The following is a 22,307-nucleotide window of genomic DNA, read 5'->3' as shown; positions in this document are numbered from 1 at the left end:
TAATTCTTGACCATTCCTCTTTACAGAACTGTTTCAGTTCTGCAATATTCTTGGGATGTCTTGTGTGAATCGCTTTCTTGAGGTCATGCCACAGCATCTCAATCGGGTTGAGGTCAGGACTCTGACTGGGCCACTTCAGAAGGCGTATTTTCTTCTGTTTAAGCCATTCTGTTGTTGATTTACTTCTATGCTTTGGGTCATTGTCCTGTTGCAACACCCATCTTCTGTTGAGCTTAAGCTGGTAGACAGATGGCCTTAATTTCTCCTGAAAAATGTCTTGATAAACTTGGGAATTCATTTTTCTTTCGATGATAGCAATTCGTCCAGGCCCTGACGCAGCAAAGCAGCCCCAAACCATGATGCCCCCACCACCATACTTCATAGATGGGATGAGGTTTTGATGTTGGTGTGCTGTGCCTCTTTTTCACAAACATAGTGTTGTGTGTTTCTTCCAAACAACTCAACTTTGGTTTCATCTGTCCACAGAATATTTTGCCAGTACTGCAGTCCTGAACATCCAGGTGCTTTTGTGCAAACTGTAAACATGCAGCAATGTTTTGTTTGGACAGCGCTGGCTTCCTCTGTGGTATCCTCCCATGAAATCCATTCTTGTTTAGTGTTTTACGTATTGTAGATTCACTAACAGGAATGTTAGCATTTGCCAGTGACTTTTGTAAGTCTTTAGCTGACACTCTAGGATTCTTCTTCACCTCACTGAGCAGTCTGCGCTGTGCTCTTGCAGTCATCTTTACAGGACGGCCACTCCTAGGGAGAGTGGCAGCAGTGCTGAACTTTCTCCATTTATAGACAAGTTATCTTACCGTGGACTGATGAACAGCAAGGCATTTGAAGATACTTTTATAACCCTTTCGCAGCTTTTTGCAAGTCAACAATTTTTAATCGTAGGTCTTCTGAGAGCCCTTTTGTGCGAAGCATCATTCACATCAGGCAATGCTTCTTGTGAAGCAAACCCAGAACTGGTGTGTGTTTTTTATAGGGCAGCTGTGACCAACACCTCCAATCTCATCTCATTGATTGGACTCCAGTTGGCTGACATCTCACTCCAATTAGCTCTTGGCTATGTCATTAGTCTAGGGGTTCACATACTTTTTCCACCTGCACTGTGCATGTTTACATGGTGTGTTCAATAAAAACATGGCAACATTTCATTCTTTGTGTGTTATTAGTTTAAGCAGACTGTGATTGTGTATTGTTGTGACTTAGATGATGATCAGATCACATTTTATGACCAATTTGTGCAGAAATCCATATCATTCCAAAGGGTTCACATACTTTTTCTTGCAGCTGTATATGTCTGTTAATTCGAGTTGTGGGCCTTTTGAGGGAGGCAACTTGTATGCAGTTTGGAAAACTCAGGTTCCTGCCAATGCAGATTGAAGGGTTCCGGGGTAGTCCAGGCAGAGAAGAGAAGACTGATTTATAGTGCTCTCTGGATTAGAAAATCCACATTTGGGACCTGGAATTTAGAGACTCAGAGAGACTTTGGGTAACAAAGAGCCTCCAACATTGATTACAGGGATTTTGGTTCCAAAAGGTTTAACCCATCAGCAGGTGTGTCCAGAAAAGGAACATGAAAGAGCCAGCAAGTGTCTGTAAGACGAAGAAGAGCAGAACAAAGCTGAGTGAGCAATGTTGACAAGCTTGTGATTGAGACATGGTTATTGAACTGTGGAGACCTCCTTTTTGGGATCCCAGAGGCAGTCAGGAACTTTCAAAAACACTGTTTACTGGCGGCGAGCCAAGCCTTTATTTTTGTACCAGAAATTGATGGATCATTTGTTTTTGTTTTTTTCATTGCTGAGGATAAACTGTTTTCTGTTTGCCTATTTTTGCCTGGCTGGTGATCTTGGCCTTCCACATAATACACCAAAAAAAAGTTATTTCTGAATAATAATGCTCATAATAATTCTACATAATCAAGTCTTTTTTTAAGGTTTTGAATGAAAGTCCAGAGGGAGTGATATGATATCCTTTATTGGCTAACTAATGGTTTAGGAATATAGATTGACAGGACTAAAGGTTTTTTGAACAAAGGCTGACAAAAGTGTAATTGAAGAGGATCTGTAGTTACATATGGTAGGTTGTAGAGCACAGCCCAGATTTTTGAATTGCATCATTCACCTTGCGCTGCAGGGTAAACTACACGTGTAGGCATTGTTTATTTTTACTCAGCAACTGCTGAGTACAGAACAAACACATGGAAATAAAGTACTTTCTATTTGTTCTTTAGTGTTAGAACAGAAACCCCAAACCACAATATTTTCTAACAATAGTTCAATAGTTCTCTTTTTTTCTTTCTTTTTTTTTATATATTGTGGTTACAGAAATACTGTCTGTGTGAAATCGGAAACTATAACAGGAAAATGCCAGTAAAGTCATAGACACAGGAGCAGGCATTTTAATACACTCGGTTAAGGCCGTTGTCCTCTAGGAATGCCACAAATGTTTTTTTTCTTTCAATTGAATTTGTTATAATTAAAATTTAAAGTATAAGGAAATTGATGACACCAGGGTCTTGGAGTTTGAAATATATGGAATGAAAAATGTTTGTGTTTTTTTTTTTTTTTAACAACCAGTCAAAGGTTTCCTATAGGAATTAACTGCTGCATTGCTATTTTAATGAGCAATTCAGACACTTTCGCACATGGTCATTCATATGGGAGGAGTGGTAGGCGTTCCGATTCTTAACTGTAATTGGACAACATTGCTGTATACTCTATTAATTGATAAAATGGAGTGAAGAAAATGCACAATAGGCGCTTAAAATATGCAAAACTCACTCACCCTGCGCTCAAATTCTACAAGAGATGCAAATTATATATAAAAAAGAAGAACCCTAAATGTATGGGTCGCAACTGCTGCTATAATAAAGAATAAATAACAATGGTGTAATAGAAAAATCTAAAAATGTAGATATGCCCACAACACTAGCAGTGCTAATGAGATACAAAATATTATGCTTGTACAATACTAAAACTCTTCCTTGCAGGATTGACTTTAGTATTGTACAAGCATAATATTTTGTATCTCATTAGCGCTGCTAGTGTTGTGGGCATATCTACATTTTTAGATTTTTCTATTATACCATTGTTATATACTATATTAATTGTTACAAAGAAAACGCCCATGTAGACTCTATTTGGTTTGGAAGACCTAAAGTGAAACTGAACATAAATATTTGCTATGTTACAATAAGGACATTTTAGAAAAGCTTTTAAGGGTTACATTTTCAGGATACTGCCTAAAACATACCTTTTTATAAAAAAAAACTCTGTTTTGAATACCCACTGAAAAATATCAGAGCACTTCTGATATGTGAGGGTGTCTAGGGACTCCCGTGTCTAAAGCCTTATAGCCATACCTGCTCTATAATTAAGGCACTGCTGTCTCAGGAGAGTTGGTGCTGCTACTGTGCTGCTCACTGTTCTCTTTGCTGAAGGTTCTGATGTCAGGAAGCAAAGCAGTGTCTTAGCCAGAATGACTTCTTCCAGCCAGGGACACAGTGCAGAACAAGGCTTTTTAAGTCCGTAATGAGCGAAGAGCTTCAGGAAGACCACAAGAAAAGCTTGTGATTTGTCTTTCACCCTATGCCTACCCTTTGGCACAGCTTCCAAATTTCAGCTATTAATAGTATAGATCTCATTTAAAAAAAAAAAGAGAAGTGCTAAGAAAAATAAATTGTTAGGCTGTTACTTGTATTACATCGAAGAGAGACCACTTGGGGGTTGGGGATTTATCAAAACTGGAGAAGCTGTAGATGGCAACCAATTGGCTTCTATCTTCAGCTTGTTCATTTAGGTTTTGAAAATAAAAGCTGATTGGTTGTCCTACACAGCTGCTCCGGTTTTTATAAATCCCTCTCCTTGTTTGTTACCAGCAGCACTAGCCTGTCCATGTTTGTTTCATAGGTAAACGCCATAAATCTTTATAAGCAAAAGTGTGTAAAGAAACCATCTTTGATTCCTTAATACAGCAACCTGCTTCTCCCTTTCAGTTTCTAATCTAAGCAGATATGGAAGGGACAAGCTGATTGATTGCATTGACAGCTCTGGTTGTCAGTTCTGTCAGATGCACTTGTGAGACGCATAGAAAGGTGTCCCTGTTCCTGTTGACCACTGTATAAGCAACTGAGCTCAGATTCTAAATTTGGAGGTCTAAAGCTGGTCCTACACAGCCTGCTAGGATGAACAAGGGAAATCCATACGATCCTCCATTCACGCTAAACCATGTAGATGAACAAATATTCAGCTGCCAGCTTTTGTGTTCTAACAGCTGACACACACAGTTGACAGAAAACCCAGAAAGTGACTGCAGCAGATTGGCTAGAGTCGGTGTTCAGCTGCCTTTTTTTCCTGGTCTGGCCCCTTTCATTTTTAAATCAAGATTGTGAGTAAAGCGGTGTTGGTAAGGCCACCCATGGCTTGGATTTTCGGGTAATTCACAAGCATTGGTAGAAAAGTGAGCCTTGAATGGCCAGCTTAAAGCTTAACTAAAGCAATTTTTCAAAAAACTTCGAGTAGGCACGCTATTATCGCAGTCTGTTTTATTCTGCAATAAAATACACCCACTTGCCTGCTTGCAGGCTTTAGTGGCATGTAAACTGATCAGCTCAGCTTACATGGCTGGCATGGTCCCTGTATGCTGGGGATGACTGACTCCTGCGCAGGCGTTACATCATCCCATGCCAGCCGATGGACCAGCGCCCGGGGAAAAGATGCTAGTGCCAGCAAGGGACCCAGACTGTTAGAGAGGGGGTAAGTAAAGTGCCTTCAGTTCCCCTTTAATCTGACAGAATAGGACCTGAAATCTGTACTGCTTTACATTTCTAAACATCATTTAGACAAAATACATTTCTACATCCTCTGGAGCATACAGTATATTTGAAAAATGTTGCATAGGTGGAACTGATTTCCCAGCAACCATGTTTCAAAGAAGCCAGAGGGAGGTTGGTTACTATTGGCTGCTGAAAGTCAGAAACAAAGAATTCATGAAAAGGAAATAAAAATGCAAGTAATCGTTTCAAATATTTGATTTTTCTATGCCTTTTACTTGCAAATTTTTAAGTTAATGACAGGGTGTCTTTAATTAGTTGATTTTGTACTTTTCAAAGGAAAGGGGTGCTGTAGGTGTTGTAGGCTCTGGTGCAAACTGCCCTTTTACATAATAACAGGGGAGCATTTTTGTTATCTTATCTTGCACTTCCATTTTCACCACTATCTAGTAATAGGTCCTTATCCAAAAAGAATGATAGTATGTCAGAACAATAAGATGCAAATGTGTATAACTGAAACTGTTTTCATTAGGTGTCCACTCTGTGAAGGTGACATATGATGATGAACCGGTTCCAAAAAGCCCATTTAAGGTCGGAGTGACAGAAGGCTGCTATCCATCTCGTGTAAAGGCACAAGGGCCTGGGCTGCAGGATGCTCTTACAAATAAGCCAAATGCCTTTTCTGTGATCACAAGGTAGAATAAAAATCTTCATTTGAAATATCCATTTAAGCATGCTGCACATTTTCTTCTTATTTTGAATAGAGTTATCGTTAGAACGTTAGTTTCGGTTGGGTTTGTATTGCGGTCTGTGATCCCATTATGAAGATATTTATTTCTAACTTCCTCCAAAACTTCACGCCAGAACAGTAAATAAGAAGACCAGAGTTAAACTTTTTTCCACACTACTAAAAAATATGTTGTCTTATCCCTTGCTGCTCTGTGACACTGTGACAGGAAGTGTGGTGGAAAATTTTCCCAATGGGGACAAAATCATCAGTAACCCAGTATGGGTTCCTTGCTGGGATCTCTTGTCCTGGCAATTTTTTCCTTTTAAATTACATTTTTTTTCCTCTTTTTATTTTTTTATTATTTTGTTCCTGTAAGATCTACAATCAAGTGCCGGACTGGGTGACGAACTGGATAATATAGATCCTTAGGTCCCACCAGCAAGCGCGTGCAGACCTCAGCTCCACGCTAGGTTATGCACGACATAGCCCCACTGGACGGGGGCTGGCCTGCGAGTTAAATGTCTTGCGAGGGCGCAAACGAACTGGCTTTGGCCTGAGTCACAGCATTTCCTCCTGCCCGCCAGCACCCACATTACGATGGAGCGGTGGTCTGTCCTCCACCTGGATGTGGTTAGGGCAATAAGGGTGTACCGGGCAGCTACAGAGTCTTTTAGAAAGTCAGCCTCAATATTTGTCCTCACGGATGGACCTCGCAAAGGGCTGACTGTTTTTGCTGCGACCATTTCCAAATGGATCAGAGAGACTGTGGTTCAGGCTTATTCCCTGTTAAAGCGCACCCTGCTCGGGTGCTTAGTTCCTCCTGGGCCTTCCGTCATCAGGCGTCAGTGCTGCAGGTTTGCAAGGCGGCCACCTGGTTGTCTGTGCACACGTTCACAAAGTTTTATAAGATGGATGTGTCGGCATCTGCAGATGCTTCCTTTGACCGCAAGGTTTTACAGGCTGCTGAAGGACTTGTCTTCTTTGAGGGTGTTTTATATTTTTTTCCGGTGAGATCCAGTTGTTGATAGTTGACCTCAATGTTTCCTGGTTGGTTATGTTTAGCCTTGGGGAAGATTTTTTCTTACTGTTCCCAACCCTCATGTTTGACACTGCTTTGGGACATCCCATATAATCATGAAGATGAGGAGCTGTGTCGCCAATGAACAAAAGAGAAAATAGGATTTTTGACTAACCGTAAAATCCATTTCTCTGATGTTCATTGACGGACTCTGCACCCGCCCCTCTATGGAGCTGTTTTTTTTTTCCTCTTCTGACACTGCTTGTAACAAAACTGAATACCTATAGCAGAAAATGGGAGTACACCTCCTGGAGTGCCCTGTAGGCATAGTCAAGTTTTTGTCTGCCTTGTGTCCTACCCCTGTAGGGGGCAGTATAACCCATATAGTCATGAAGATAAGGAGCTGTGTCCGTCAATGAACATCAGAGAAATGGATTTTACAGCAAGTGAAAAAATCCAATTTTTTTAAGCTGCCGTCTTTAGTTTAAGGAGTTGAGCATTATTTTACATAAATAAACCTCTCTTAACATTATGCCATTTCTGCCTAATCTAATAGGTATTACCAGGCATGCAAAAGATGCATAAGTAGATTCTCTATTCGTAAACAACATGTGATGCACGATCAGTAAATGTTACTTGGAACATTATCTTTTACTAAACTGTGCTCCACCTATGTTGAAGAATTGTGCTTGGTTACCACTAGGTGATTTATTGCACAAAGGCTGTGCCAACAGTAATGCACAGTGGGCATAACTTTTTTTTATTAACCCCTTTGGTGCCGGCCGCACGCAAAGGAGTTTAGGATGCTGGGAGATAGGGTTTGTGATCATGTAACCCCCGTAATTGGCTGTCACGGCAGTCGCATGATTGGAAAGCTCTTGATCACAAATAACGATTGGGAGCTTTCTGTAAGCCTCTGGTAACTGTGGCAGGCAAGAGGATGCAGGGCGCGTGCTCTCTGCACAGCTGTATTGGCTCAAATATGCTGCCTCTTAGTGGGTGGGCCTTGGCGTAGAGTGGCTGCATATTTGTGTGAATTAGTGTGAATACAGCCGTGCTGAGAGCACGTGTCCTCCCTGCACAGTTACCAGTAGCTTACGGAAAGCTCCCAATCGCTACTTTTTATCAGGAGCTTATCCAATCATGACCGCAATGACAGCAAATTACAGCGGTCACATGATCATAAACCCTGCCCCGCCTCCCGACATGCTAAACCCCTTAAAAAGCCAAGAAACCGCGGCTCAAAGGGGTTAAATGGGTTGTTTAAATGTCACATGTTGGTAGAGTAACTCTTTCTCTATAGTAACTCTTCTTCTTTTTCATTGCAGATAAATAATGGATTCCAAGCAGAAGTAACATGCTATCATTGAGTTCTCGATGAAGGAGGGATGTAGAATGTCAGACATCCACTGAAGGATACAGAATGTTTACTGAAAACACCAATAACAAAAGTAATGTCTTATCATTGGTGACTTTTGTCAGTGGTGTCTTCTCCGTAAACATTCTGGAGCCTTCTGTGGACGTTGGACAGAATGTACCCCTTCTTTGTCAATAATTTAATGACTGCACATTACTTCTGTTTGGAATCCCTCATTTACCTGCAGTGAAAAAGAAGAGTTACTATAGAGGAAGAGTTACTCGAACGTGAAAAAAAAAGGATTTAGCCCACTTTTGCATTACTTTCGGTATAGTTCTTGTATAACTTCTTAGTCTACAAAAATCCTAGGGTGACCATAGACCTGAGATTGGACATTCAGGTGCAGGTGGCAGAGAGTCTGTAGACATTAATTTCCTGTTATTGATAGGTCTGTGAGCAGCCTTGGAGCCAAGTCAGGCAAGCAAATTTGTTGTATTGATTCCTTAGTGCTGCAAGTGATCAATGGCAATTTGTAGCTAGTCATTTAATAGCTATAATATAATATATTTGTGGCTAAGACTATAGTCGTTGCTGCTACAGGTTAAACTAGTGCTACATCATTAGGGTGGCTTGCTCTGCTACAGACTGCCCTCCTTCAGCAATTTGTAGCAAAGTCAATGTCTGACATGACCCTTAGGATGCCTTTAAAATCTAATCTAATACGAATTTCGCTTTTTATGGTTGCTTTTTGTTTTATTAAAATTGATAGCCCTGGAATGTGTTGTCTTTTCTTTTTTTTTTTTTTTCTTTCTTCCAGTAATGTTATGTTACTGTTGCCCTTTGTCAGTTCATATTGTGGTGATGATGAATCCACACTAGAGGTTTTTTTTTTTTAATGTTATTAAAGGGTTAGTGGACTTTTGAACCCAATTATTTTTTAGCTTCCCCATCGCTAGACTAATATGTAAAGCTGTCTAATTCAAAGCTGGTCTTGCACATGCTTAATGAGATTTAAAAAATCCTCTATAGATTTTATCAGAGACTATTCAAATGCTGGCGCTTTTTTTTTTTTTTCTATTTCCCTTGCACATTATTGGATATTCAAAGTAAACACAGATGCACCTTCTTTGTTAAAGTGGTTATAAACCCTTACATATACCAAGTGAAGTGACTCACCTCAGGTGATCCACAGAACGGAAACCGGTCCTCCTAAAGAAGTTGTACCTTTTTTCATCTGCATCCCTGTCTTCTCTTCAGCCTTCTAAAACACAGATAAAATTATATTTCCCAGCTCCAGCAGGCTGGGACCTGAGATTTTGATATCACATACTGCAGAGTGCATAGAGAGCCAAGTGTAATCCCCCTACACATACAAAATTTCATTGGGAAACATGCACAGTTGAGGCTGTCAATCACAGGCTGTGTGCTGGAGCACCCCTCCCCAAACCCTCTTTTATCCCTTGGGAGTCGGCAAAGTCTGTCAGAAATGACTCGTGCAGATAGCTGAGGCACTAGACTGCAGACAGATATCATATCAGTGCTTTCGATTGAGGCAAGGACACTCAATATGAGGATATGCTTTGTTAGTTTTCATGTCAGAGGTTTACAACCACTTTAAGCTAAATAAAAATGTACTTTAGCAGGTGTACAGTTTCTATTCACATATACATATACAGTATCTTACAAAAGTGAGTACACCCCTCACATTTTTGTAAAAATGTTATAATATCTTTTAATGTGACAACACTGAAGAAATGACACTTTGCTACAATGTAATGTAGTGAGTGTACAGCTTGTATGACAGTGTATATTTGCTGTCCCCTCAAAATAACTCAACACACAGCCATTAATATCTAAACCACTGGCAACAAAAGTGAGTACACCCCTAAGTGCAAATGTCCAAATTGGGCCCAATTAGCCATTTCCCTGCCCGGTGTCATGTGACACGTTATTGTTACAAGGTCTCAGGTGTTAATGGGGAGCAGGTTTGGTAAATTTGGTGTTATCGCTCTTACTGGTCACTGGAAGTTCAACATGGCACCTAATGGTAGAGAACTCTCTGAGGATCTGAAAAAAAAGAATGGTTGCTCTATATAAAGATGGCCTAGGCCAGTGTTTCTCCATTCCAGTCCTCAGGGCACACTAACAGGCCAGATTTTAGGTATTACCTTGGGGAGATGCAGACTAGAATACTGCAATCACTGAGCAGCAAATTATATCACCTGTGATGTATTTCAGTTTTCTTGCAAACCTGGCCTGTTGGTGTGCCCTGAGGACCGGAGTTGAGAAACACTGGTCTAGGCTATAAGAAGATTGCCAGGACCCTGAAACTGAGCTGCAGCACGGTGGCCAAGACCATACAGCGGTTTAACAGGACAGGTTCTACTCAGAACAGGCCTTGCCATGGTCAACCAAAGAAGTTGAGTGCACGTGCTCAATGTCATATCCAGAGGTTGTCTTTGGGAAATAGACATATTAGTGCTGCCAGCATTGCTGCAGAGGTTGAAGGGGTTGGGGGACAGTTTATATTTACATCATTTCATCCATAGCAGAGCAAAAACAGAATTTTAAACCAGGCTTTTTAGTAATGCTTTATTCTATTTACATTTGATTTTCTAAACTGCCTAGAATACATCAAGGCAACATTGTTACAATGGACGAATAGATCATTAAACTCTAGTTGAACTTGGTATTCTTGTTGGGCTGAACAGTGAATGTTGAGGGTCAGAGAAATAAAATGATCATCCTCTAATGACATCCTATATGATTTATTTCAGAGGGGCAGGGATTGGCGGTCTGGGAATTACAGTTGAGGGACCATCCGAATCCAAAATGTCTTGTAAGGATAACAAAGATGGCAGCTGCAGTGTGGAGTACATACCGTACGCCCCAGGAGATTATGATGTCAATATAACGTATGACGGGGAGCATATTCCAGGTACTGTGATTATTACTGGCATCCTTTAGCTGGCTCTGACTTTTGGCAACATGTCTTGCTGTAAATAGTGAGAGAATATCTCAATATGTAAATTATAGACTGAACTGTGTTAACTTAATAAACAGCAGTGTCTGTGGTCAAAGCTGCCGTTATGTTTAATGGCTCTTATATTTATTACAACGCTTTAGAAGCCAACATGAAGCATTTAAAAATGGACCACTGACAAAATGACCTAAGCTTTCATCTCCTAAATATAGCATGTCGTTTTAGTTGTTTTACTGGTTGTAAGTCTATCCACAGACCAAACCTCAGACAGTAAATTTCCTTTTGTGTGTTAGCTGAAAACTGTTCAGTTCGGTTACATGTTGTCTCGTTGCCATCATTTGGTCTGAAGTAGATATGTGTTTTCATCGCATTTTTTTTTTTCCTTTTTTCATTGGACATTTGTAAAATACTATAGCTTGTTTGGCTGTGGAAGGTACATAGAAAATCTCTTCTAGAAAAATGGAACATTTACTTTCTTGCCATCTTAAACACAATAAACATGTTGGCTGTTTTATAGCTTTTTACAGAGGATTCATAGTTTGTAGTCCACACTAGGACAACTGTACTTTTGGTGAAAGTTGTCCTTTAAGAGATACCCCTGCCCCCCTAAATGCAGCCCACCTAGAGAAATACTTCTCTCTATTCACAATACAGCTATCTTTACTGTGCAGTCCTGCCTGGAGCTCTTGCTTCATAAGGCGTCCTTGGCTGGGCTCATTCATTCCAATAGGAATAGCCATGTTCTGCAGGGCAACTGCAGGCCAACATGAGTACAGCAACCCAGCCATGCAAAAAAAAAGGACTTCAGGGTGGGGGAATGCCATAAAGGAAAGCTTGTACTAAAAGTAAAAAGCTACAGTTGTTCTTTGAACCTTAAAAAAAACATAAAACATGCCTATCCCCGAATAGCATCTGTATGCATCTGAATCCCTACACTTAGGTTGTTATAATACTGCCTCATTACCTCACATGAATAGTTGTGTGTGCTTTTAGTTAACTATATGCACTCCCTGTCAGAACAATAATGGCAGCCCTGCACTGTTATACCAGTTGATCACTGTATATTTGGAATATTTCAAATGCCATATGGTCACTATTTCACCTTTAATACCGAATATTAGTCTTGATTGTAATGATGCAGTCCTTTTTTATTCCCTGTCCACCTCTAGAGAGTGAGAATAGGAATATAGTAATCATTTTCAGCAGAGATTGACAACAGCCAAGCTAGCAATTAAAAACTGGTTCTAATAACCACCATCATAGTCAATCAGACACCATGGCTACCTAAACTTTTTAAAATGTGTTTATTTTAATACTAGTAGCAGGACTTGCTGGCACTTTGAAAGGGTACTGGCTAAAGAATTAGGTGGCCTTGAATGTCCATGGTTTAAAGAGTATATATTTTTTTGCTTATAGCCTGGTTTGAACTTGCTTTGTATTATAGGATATAAGATCATTTTTCTAGATATATTTAACTGTCTGCTTTGAAATCATTACTTTGTTGGTGGCCTTGACTAATTTTAAATACTACCCTGCGTATGTTGTAGGAAGTCCATTCAAGGTCCCTGTAAAAGACGTTGTTGATCCTAGCAAGGTAAAAGTTGCTGGCCCCGGACTGGGAAATGCTGTTCGGGCCACAATTCCTCAGCAATTTGTGGTGGACACCAGCAAAGCTGGAGTGGCCCCTCTTAATGTAGAAGTGACTGGACCAAGAGGTAAGGCTTTCCTATTACATTGGTCATATTAATGATAATTTTTTTATTTGGGGATAGTCCAAAACTAATTTTTCTGATGATGGAGGAAAACAGTGGAAATTAGTTCAAAATGGATGTGTTTTGTCAGCGTGTGCCCACCAGCCATTACCATATGCTGATAGCTCTGGGTCGACTTTGTAAAACTAGCATATGGTAATGTCAAAAGGCTGAAGGAGAATTGAGCATTGTCTGCTGTCAACACTGGACTGTTCCTTCATCAGAAAGAAAAGCTGGGGAAAATCTACAACTCTTACTGGAGCCTGTAGTTATGAAAATAGCCCGAAAGATAGTTTGAAAATATACTATCTTGATCTTCTTTTTTATTTTATTTTTCTGTCACTTTATAATCCTACAAGGGAATTCACTAAAATATGCCCTATTAAACATTTTATTTTCTCTAGATAATTTTAATTTATAATATGTTTTGATTGTTCATAATTGTGGGTTAAGCAAACAATGAATTTGTGTTTTTCTTTAACAATTTTTTTTTCTTTTTCTTGGATATAATTTTCCCATGGTTAGCCCCTTTTTTAACATAGTGCCACCAATGAATGCAGTCTGTAAGTAGTGCTACACTCTGACAGACATGTTAAAGATGCAATAGCAGTGGAAGATTTAGTTTGTTCTTCTTAATGTGTTTTTACATCATCTGGTCCAGGGGTATGAGATCAGCACACTACTACGAACAATGTTTTTTCTTAAGATGGATCTTATAACACTATTTATTTCTAGCTGATGAGACAGACTCTTTATTGAAACGGAGCCCAATGAGAGCCATTTCAAATTTCTTTAAAGGTGACTTCAAGCGAGATGCAAAAGAGCCAGGTTTGGAATTTTTGTCATCTGCTCCAGGAAAAAACATGGGCATTTAATCAAGTCTTGATTGATCTTGCTTCTGGTTGCTTTTTCTTAGTCCTAAATCATAGTTTCATAGTTTTACCACTTTAAATCTTCAAATTTTCACCATTAAGAAATGATTTCTCTTGTAAATTAGAAGGTGCATTCTCACACTTGTAACAAACATTTGACCCCTATTTGGAGACTGTCTAAAAATGTAGGGGGCAACTGTCACATCAGTTTTGTAGGATTGCATTCCCGTATCAGCCCATCAGATATTTTTTTCCCGTTTCTAACCTATAGTATTAAATTTAAAACTGAAATCGGATTGGTATGGTTGCTATTGTCAGCACTGCAATTTTATTTGAATACCTGGCTGGCTTAGGAATTGTTTAGGGATGCAAAATGGTTACTTTCATTGTCAATCAGGAGCCAATTTTAAAAACATCATAGGAGTAAGATATAAATAATACTATACATTTAAATTCTAACCTGCTATGTACCTATTAATCATGCACTGACTATTGGCAACAAAGACCGTATTTGTATGTACCCTAGAATGTACACTCCTCTAACACATACTTTTTATAACATATTAGGTTTTGTAGCCTCTCCTGATATTGACAGCAATATTATATCACATCTCCTTAGTTGAGTGTCTAAATCTTTCTGCTGCATTACAGTACCCTGTCAAGTGAACACTAGAGGATGTTATTTCTCTTTCGTTCATTGACGGACACAGCTCCAGAATCTTCTTGACCATTGGGTTATGATGCCCCCTACAGGAGTAGGACACTAGGCAGGAAAAAAACTTTACCACGCCTATGGGGCAGTCCCAGGGGGTATACTCCCACTTCCTGCTTTAGGCATTATTTTTTTTCTGCCTAGTCAGTAGTAAGGACCTAATTCCTTGCTGGGATCTCTGATCCTAGCATTTTTTTCTTTTTTAAACTGATTTTTTTCATCTCTTGTTGTTTTCTGTTCCTGTGAGTTCTACAATCAACTGCTGGACTGAGCGACGGACTGGATTTTCTAGATCCTTACGGTCTCCCCAGTCTGGCCAGCGAGCACCTGCAGTCCTCTGCTCCGTGCTAGGTCAGCCGCGACATAACTTTACTGGACAGGGGCTAGCCTGCGAGTTAAACGTCTCGCGAGGGCGCATACGACCTGGTCAAGGCCTGAGTGGCAGCGTGCCTCCTGGCCGCAGCACCCCCATTTAGATGGAGAGGTGGTCTGCCTAGAGCGGTGCCCACCCGGTTCCATGGTATGGTAAGTAGTGTCCCTCCTCTCCTAGTGGCCTAATCAGGGTGGACATGGGCCCCTCCCTGGGATGGTCGGACCCCGGGTTAACCTCCTTCCCACACGACGTCCCCCCCAATATGTCGAGGTCCTCCGTGGACCACACTTGGCTCCCCCCTCTTTCCCACCACACCTAGCTCCCCCCTCTTTCCCCCCCAGGGGGTGGCCATACCTGTCCTTGATCTCCTGTGGGGTGTCGAGTGGGCGATAGGGGCCGGGGGGGTTGCGGCGCCGGCAGCTGATTGCGCGGTTTAAGGGGGAGTTTTACTGGTGGGTGCTCCTGCATGGGCCCCCCTTTAGTGTAAAAATGTACCTTGGTGGGCACAAAAAGTGTCCTAGAGGCTCGGGAAGTAGCTGGCATTCTAAGGTGGGCGGAACGTTTCTTTCCAGGTCTCTCTGCTGTACATATTCCAGGGGTGGAAAATTAGGCGGATTACCTCAGTCGACATGCCTTGGACCAAGGAGAATGGTTACTACAATCAGAGGTTTTTCATCAGCTGTTTCTCCTGGGGGGAACTATTGGTCTCTCAGCTCAACAGAAAGGTGCAGAGATTTGTGGCAAGGTGTTGGGATCCTCTAGCCGACGCCATGGACGCACTGGTGGCTCCTTGGGGCCAGTACCGTCTGATATACGCCTTGCCCCCTCTCAAACTTCTGCCGAGACTTCTGTGAAGGATCTAGGAAGAAGGAATTCTGGTCATCCTTGTGGCCCCAGACTGGCCTCGCCGGTCTTGGTACGTGGATCTGGTACAGCTGGTCACCGATGTCCCAAAGTGATGCCCTCTCAGAGAAGACCTGTTGGCCCTAGGGCCGATCCTGCCTTATAGTCGCTGGCTTCACCGGCTTGAATGTTGAAAGCCAGGTGCTGAAGGATAGGAGGGTGTCTGACTCAGTGATTCCCATGCTGTTGAAGGCTGGAAAATCTGCTCTAGAAAGATTTACCATTGCGTCTGGAAGTTGTACATTGCGTGGAGTGAGTCTCTGGGGGTTTCTCCTTGTTGCTTTTCGGTGGCTCGAATTTTGGTGTTTCTCTAAAGAGGTGTGGAACAGCGCCTGGCCTTGGGTACCATCAAGGGCTAGGTTTCGGTCTTGGCAATTTTCTTTCAACCTCCTTTGGTTACACATTCCTCAGTTCGCATCTTTGTTCAGGGGTTTCACCACCTGTGCAATCTCCGTTGCCACTGTGGGACCTCAGTTCTTCAGAAACCGCCTTTTGAAAATATTTGCGAGATTCCTCTGCTTACATTGTCCCAGAAGGTAGCCTTCTTGGTGGCGATTACTTCCGCAGGCAGGGTGTTCAAGCTGGCAGCTTTGTCTTGTCATTCACTTAATTTGGTGGTTCACAAAGATAAAGTGGTGCTTCGCTCTTGTCAGTCGCCCCTTCCTAAGGTTGTCTCTGGTTTCCATCTGAATGAAGACATTGTGTTGCCTTTCCTGTATCCTAAGCCTCAGCATCCTAAGGAGATTGCCTTGCATTCTCTGGATGTGGTTTGGGCGATCAGGGTGTACCTGGTGGCAACCAAGTCATTTAGGAAATCAGACTCACTTTTTTTGTCCTTATGGATGGACCTCACAAGGGGTTGGCCGCTTCGGCCGCGACCATTTCCAGAACAGTAGTGCAGGCCTATTCAATCAAGGGTCGTTTTTCCTCCTTTCCCTGTTAAGGCACATTCTATGCGGGCGCTTAGTGCCTCCAGGGCCTTCTGCCATCAGGCGTCAGTGATGCAGGTTTGCAAGGTGGCCACTTGGTCGTCTGTGTACACTTTCACAAAAATTTACAAAGTAGATGTGCTGGCATCTGCAGATGCTGCTTTTTGGCTGCAAGGTTTTGCAGACGGCTGTTTGAGAGGACTTGGTCCTCTTTGAGGGTGTATTGTTTTTAGGTGAGCTCCAGTTGTTCCTGGTTGAGCTCCAGGTTACCTGGTTGGCTAGGTTTAGCCTTTGGGATTTTTTTCTGCTGTTTTTTCCCACTCCTCATGTATGACACTGCTTTGGAACATCCCAATGGTCAAGAAGATTCTGGAGCTGTGTCCATCAATGAACGAAAGAGAAAATTAGAATTTTTGTCTTACCATAAAATCCTTTTCTCTGATGTTAATTGACAGACAAAGCCCCCACCCCTCTATTGACTTGGATTATTTTTCTTCTGACACTGCTGGCAAAAAAAGCTGAATGCCTATAGCAGAAAGTGGAACTATACCCCCTGGGACTGCCCCATAGGCGTGGTAAAGTTTTTTTTTTTTTTTTCTGCCTAGTGTCCTACTCCTGTAGGGGGCAGCATAACCCAATGGTCAAGAAGATTCTGGAGCTGTGTCCATCAATGAACATCAGAGAAAAAGATTTTACAGTAAGACAAAAATAAAAAAATCCAATTTTTGGGAGCTGAACTGGTATCCTGCAGAATTCACTAGGAGCTGCTGATATGACTGTAGCATATGAGTCTTACAATGTCAACACTAGTTCCAAGGGATTAAAGGATAAGTCAACCCTAACACTAAAATCTACATCTACAGACATCCACAATCTAAGACTAACCTATCTAACCCTGTAAAGAAGTCCACCCTAACAGTAAAATGTCTACATCTACAGACATCCACAATCTAAGACTTGCCTATCTAACCCTGTAAAGAAGAAATCACTATACATACCTTTTTTGAAGCCCCTTCAGATCTGATCCCACACTGAGCGGTCAGCGGCGGCTTCGCTATGGAGGGGGTGCAGAGGAGGCAGCAGACAACGGAAGCCCCATTGTAACTCTATGGGTGACAACACTCCCCATTCATTTCACAGCTGTTGTCGACTGTGTACTCTGCAGAGCTTCCGCCGCCGGAGACCGGACCCCAAAAAAGGTATGTATAGTGATTTCTTCTTTACAGGGTTAGATAGGTAAGTCTTAGATTGTGGATGTCTGTAGATGTAGACATTTTACTGTTAGGGTGGACTCATACTTTAACCTGGAAAGTGTTTTTTTTTGTAAAAGTGTATGAAAATAAGTAAATTGATGAAGATGCTAAAGGTATAGAGCTTACACACTTAAAGATCATACAGTCAATGTGCATGTTACTCGTAAAACTATTTGATTCCATAGCATCCAAACAGATTAATTCTTTATGCTATCCATAGCATCCAATCAGATGCACTCTCTATGCTATCATTTTATCTTAAAGGATGCAAAGCAGAATCATGTTCCTGCTATTAGGTTCAAGAATCATTTTTTAGACACTTTGATAATGAGGTCCTTAGCACACGGTTGGCTAGTCCATGTCATTCCTTTCTGTCATCAGCACAGGAACCTAGCACGCTCTCCCCCCATCCCGTCCCTGAATGCTAGGCTCTCTGGCTCCTTTGAATACAAGCCCTGATCTACATCAATAGACACTCTTCTGTCGATGGGCAAATTCGCTTGTGTTACAGACCCCGTGGGAATGCACCTGAGATGCAGCAGGCTATCCTGTTGAATGGTGTCAGTTGACAAGAACTATACAGATGATTGCTGTACTGAACATGGAACAATCAGGCCCTTGTATGCTGGAATTACCAACCATACAAGATTAGGAAGCCAAAAGAAAGTTCTGATATGTTGGGAGAAATTAGTAGTGTAATGTGCAAAAGAATGTAGTTAATGCAAATCTAGTCTGCAAGTCAACTTTGTGGAGCTGTGCTTTTTTTCTAGGTCAGGGTTTCCAAAATCAGGAGGTTTTACATCATCCTCATATAGTTTTATTCATTTATTATCCCTTTAAAGAAATGCACTCATTGTTATACCTGTAATTCTGTAAAGGGTACATGTCAGGTTCTCATTACTTTGTGAAGTACAAAGCACCTAGTGTAATTTGTAGTCCTGCAATCTTGATACACCTGCTCATCCTAATTCTCCCTGAAATGGGGTCTGTAAAGTCCTGACCTCATGTGGCACAAGACCAACTTTGGGGTCGTTCTAGCCTTTTCATAGACCTTGTGTGTATACATAGGGTCTAGACTTAGCATTACCACTCATGCTAATTCCCGGCTGAATATGCCAGTTGGCAGGTGTAGGCTGTCTAAGAACCAAGAGCCCTGGGCAGGAAGCTGTCACATTTGGTATTGGTGGTAATACTTTTTTGCTTAGCCAAACACCTGTTAGTTTGTCAATTCGCTGATTCTCCCAAAAAACTGTAAACCTGCAGCTCATCCCTTGAGAGTACTGGAATCTCTATACGCTTTGAACACCGTGCAGACAGAGGTCTCTCTGGTCAAATGTTCTCAAAGCTACTTTCTCTTAGCATCCAATATTGGGGAATGCTACATTTGTCTAGCAAACATTACAGGCCTTATTCACGACTGCTTGAATGCTGAGCCATTCACAAAGCAATTGTTTTTATTTCATTAAGTTCTTTTCTCAGGTTTTATAAAATACACAGAGTTTACATAATGCAGGATCTGTAGCTACAATTCAAGGGACAAGGCACAACAACTCAAAAAGTGTCAAAAGTATTAAAAACAAAAAAGAACAATGCAAATAAAAACTCTAAATCCTGCCATAGACAAAGCGATTTTCTTTCCTGCAACTATGGGTTGTAGGAAAGCAAATTGCTCGATTCCACAATCAACTCAGTAAGTGTTGGGAGAATCCTTGCCGCGGAGCCATTGTGTTCTCGCAGTGGGGGAAGCTGCCCCCATCGGGAGAACAGTAATTATTGCTTGCAGCCATTAGCAATAATTGCATGTACAATCCTACTGGCTGGTTGTACCCAAGTTGATCGATCCATTCAGCCTTGCCCATACATGGTTCAATTCTCAGCCAGTTCAACAGGAAATTTGAACGGTCTATGGCCGGCTTAGGTCTTAACCTGGGAGTAACAGCCAAAAATCCTCTAACATAGATTGATATGCTCCACTAGCAAAAGAATGGGGTTGCCCATGAGATATCTGTAAATGCTCATCCACTTGGAGAAAGTGTCTTATGACAAGAAAAGTAGTTTGATATAATATAAAAACAGCTGAAAAAGAAATGCACTAAACAGTCCTGGAAGGTGTCTGCCCCTACCACATTATATTTTGTAGGGGGAAAAAGCCTAGAATCCTAAAACAGGGTGGAGCAAGGGGGTAAGGGGAGAAATAAAAAGGAACCGATCATACTATAATTGAACTTATACTGTAAGTAGTTAGAATGTTGCTGCATTGCATTATAACTCCTCTCTTGATATCTTTTTTAATGTCTTTTTTCTTTTATTTTGGGATAGCTTGCTGCTTCCTACAAAATTCTGATTACTTGGTTTGAGGGCTTTCTTTCAAATCTTTCTCTTGATTTTATTTGGGCAAACTAAATCAGTTTAATGTATGTATAATGGATACACATAATAATACTGAGGACTGCGCATTATAAATAGTTGGGTTAAAACCAATGTTCAGGAGTCCTTTCCAGTTTCTGCAGCAGGCTCCCCCAGTATTATTAAAGTTAATGCTTTTTCCTTGAATAATGTCATCTTACATCAACTAAATGTTGCTACTACCATCTTATACTTCATAGTTTTTAAACTGAACATTTTCTTTTCCAACCTCTTCAGGAAAAGATGCTCTCCATTCATAAAAATAGTCAGTTTATTTCTCTTACTTTTTGTGGTATCAAGTTTTCCCAAAATGCAGTTGGCATCTATTACAAGTAGAAGATACAAAATGCTAAATAATGTAACCGACTAGCTCTTAGCTATTAAAGCGGTAGTAAACTCTGACAAAAAAAAAAAAAACCCTGCAAGACAAAGGCATAATGAGCTAGTATGCATCGCATACTAGCTCATTATGAATTACTTACCTTAGAACGAAGCCCCGACACGGACCCCCGGACACCACTGTGGGAGCGGACATGATCCCACGGCGTCTCTTCCGGGTTCTGCGGCTCCGGCGCTGTGAGTGGCCGGAGCCGCGATGACGTCGCTCCCGCGCATGCGCGCGGGAGTAATTTTCAAGCAATTCCCGGTGTTCCGTGAGAATTACCTACCCGTGAGAAAAACCTACCCTCGTCACTTCCGGTTGCACGGCAGTGTGTGTAATGCGGCGGTTACATTAAAACAGCTGTGCTGCAATACGAGTCATCTCCGCTCCTGTCACTGTCACTTCCCTGATCTCGGATAGTAAATATAAAAGCGGCGGCGGCTGTATGAAAAGATAAATCACGGAGCCGAGAGCCGCTTTTATATTTACTAGCCCAGATCAGGGAAGTGACAGGGATAGGAGCGGAGATGACTCGTATTGCAGCACAGCTGTTTTAATGTAACCGCCGTGTGGGTAGGTTTTTTTCACGGACACAGAGATCATTTCATCCTAGTGCGCATGCGCACTAGTCAGCTCCTCAGCTGCTCCATTACGTATCCGGGGCTGTGAGCATGCGCACTGCTGTGCTGCTCAGCTGTTTCTGGCAGGAAGTGACGAGGGTAGGTTTTTCTCACGGGGTAGGTAATTCTCACGTTACACCGGCAAGGAACTCTGAAGAACCCCCCGGACCTTCAGAGCGCATGCGCCGCACTCGTCAGCGGCTGCATGCAGTGGTAATATCTCCTAAACCGTACAGGTTTAGGAGATATTAATTGCACCTACAGGTAAGCCTTATTATAAGCTTACCTGTAGTTAAAAGTCAAAAAAAGCGGTATACTACCGCTTTAAAGTGACACTAAGGGGTTGATTTAGAAAAACTGGAGAATGCAAAATTTGGTGAAGCTCTGCATAGAAACCAGTCATCTTACAGGTTTCTTTTTTTTTTTTTTACAAAAGCTTAATTCAAAGAGGAAGTAAACTTTCTCTGCAAACATTTACCTATAGGTTAGCCTAAATCAAGGCTTACCTATAGGAAGTGTAAAATATCTCCTAAACGTGTAAAGTTTAGGAGATATTTACATGACATGCAGCCAGTAACATCACTGCCGCATGCGCTTTGAAGGAATGGCCACAGGTGTCTTTCCTACCGAGCCCTGTGCTGAGAACAGCGGCTCCCGTGACGTCATCACAGCTCCGGCCAATCACAGTGCCGGAACCCGGAAGTAACTCTGGGAAAAATGTCACTGATGTGCGGGCGCCGCTGCAGGGGCTTCATTCTAAGGTAAGTATTACATAATGAGCTAGTATGCGATGCATATTCGCTCATTATGCCTTTGTTTTACAGGGTTTTTCCATTTTCATTTTTTTTTTTATAGAGTTTACAACCTCTTTAACAAGCTGAAGTTAGAAACTGATTGGCTACCATGCACAGCTGCACCTGATTTAGCCCTTTCCAGTTTTAGTAAATCAACCCCTAAATGTTAGCCTTATTCTCCAAGAATAATCTATATCCATTAATTAATGGCGGTCAATTTTGTTTACGCAATTGTTTCTTACTGTTTTTCTGCCTCCTTGCAATGTCCTCCTTGATCTGCCAGACCTTTTCCCTCTCATTTGTTTGGAACAAGCAGTGCACATTAGTTGCAATCATAAGCACTGCTCTATGCACACTATGAATCCCATAGTTCATAGTCCCTTGTCAATCTTGGGAGCAAGCAAGAAAGGGTGGCTGCATTCAGTTGCACCA

The 22,307-nt window shown here is 41.6% G+C and overlaps 1 protein-coding gene across 4 annotated transcripts in view; it reads left to right on the top strand.

Moving 5' to 3' along the window:
- Positions 1 to 22,307, top strand: part of LOC309561572 (filamin-B-like) — a 359,048-nt gene that overhangs the window by 249,728 nt on the left and 87,013 nt on the right. For 2 of the 4 annotated variants that reach the window (XM_082265554.1, XM_082265552.1), the window contains exons 23-26: positions 5,325 to 5,487; positions 10,675 to 10,835; positions 12,428 to 12,595; positions 13,367 to 13,459. In XM_082265554.1, the coding sequence (XP_082121680.1) occupies positions 5,325 to 5,487; positions 10,675 to 10,835; positions 12,428 to 12,595; positions 13,367 to 13,459 (585 nt within the window). The remainder of the gene's footprint in view (positions 1 to 5,324; positions 5,488 to 10,674; positions 10,836 to 12,427; positions 12,596 to 13,366; positions 13,460 to 22,307) is intronic. The other 2 variants (XM_082265555.1, XM_082265553.1) reach the window with 1 other exon arrangement.

Source organism: Pelophylax lessonae (genome assembly GCF_965119305.1).
Source record: "Pelophylax lessonae genome assembly, chromosome: 8".
Lineage (NCBI taxonomy): Eukaryota > Metazoa > Chordata > Amphibia > Anura > Ranidae > Pelophylax > Pelophylax lessonae.
This window is presented reverse-complemented; position numbering and strand designations above follow the sequence as displayed.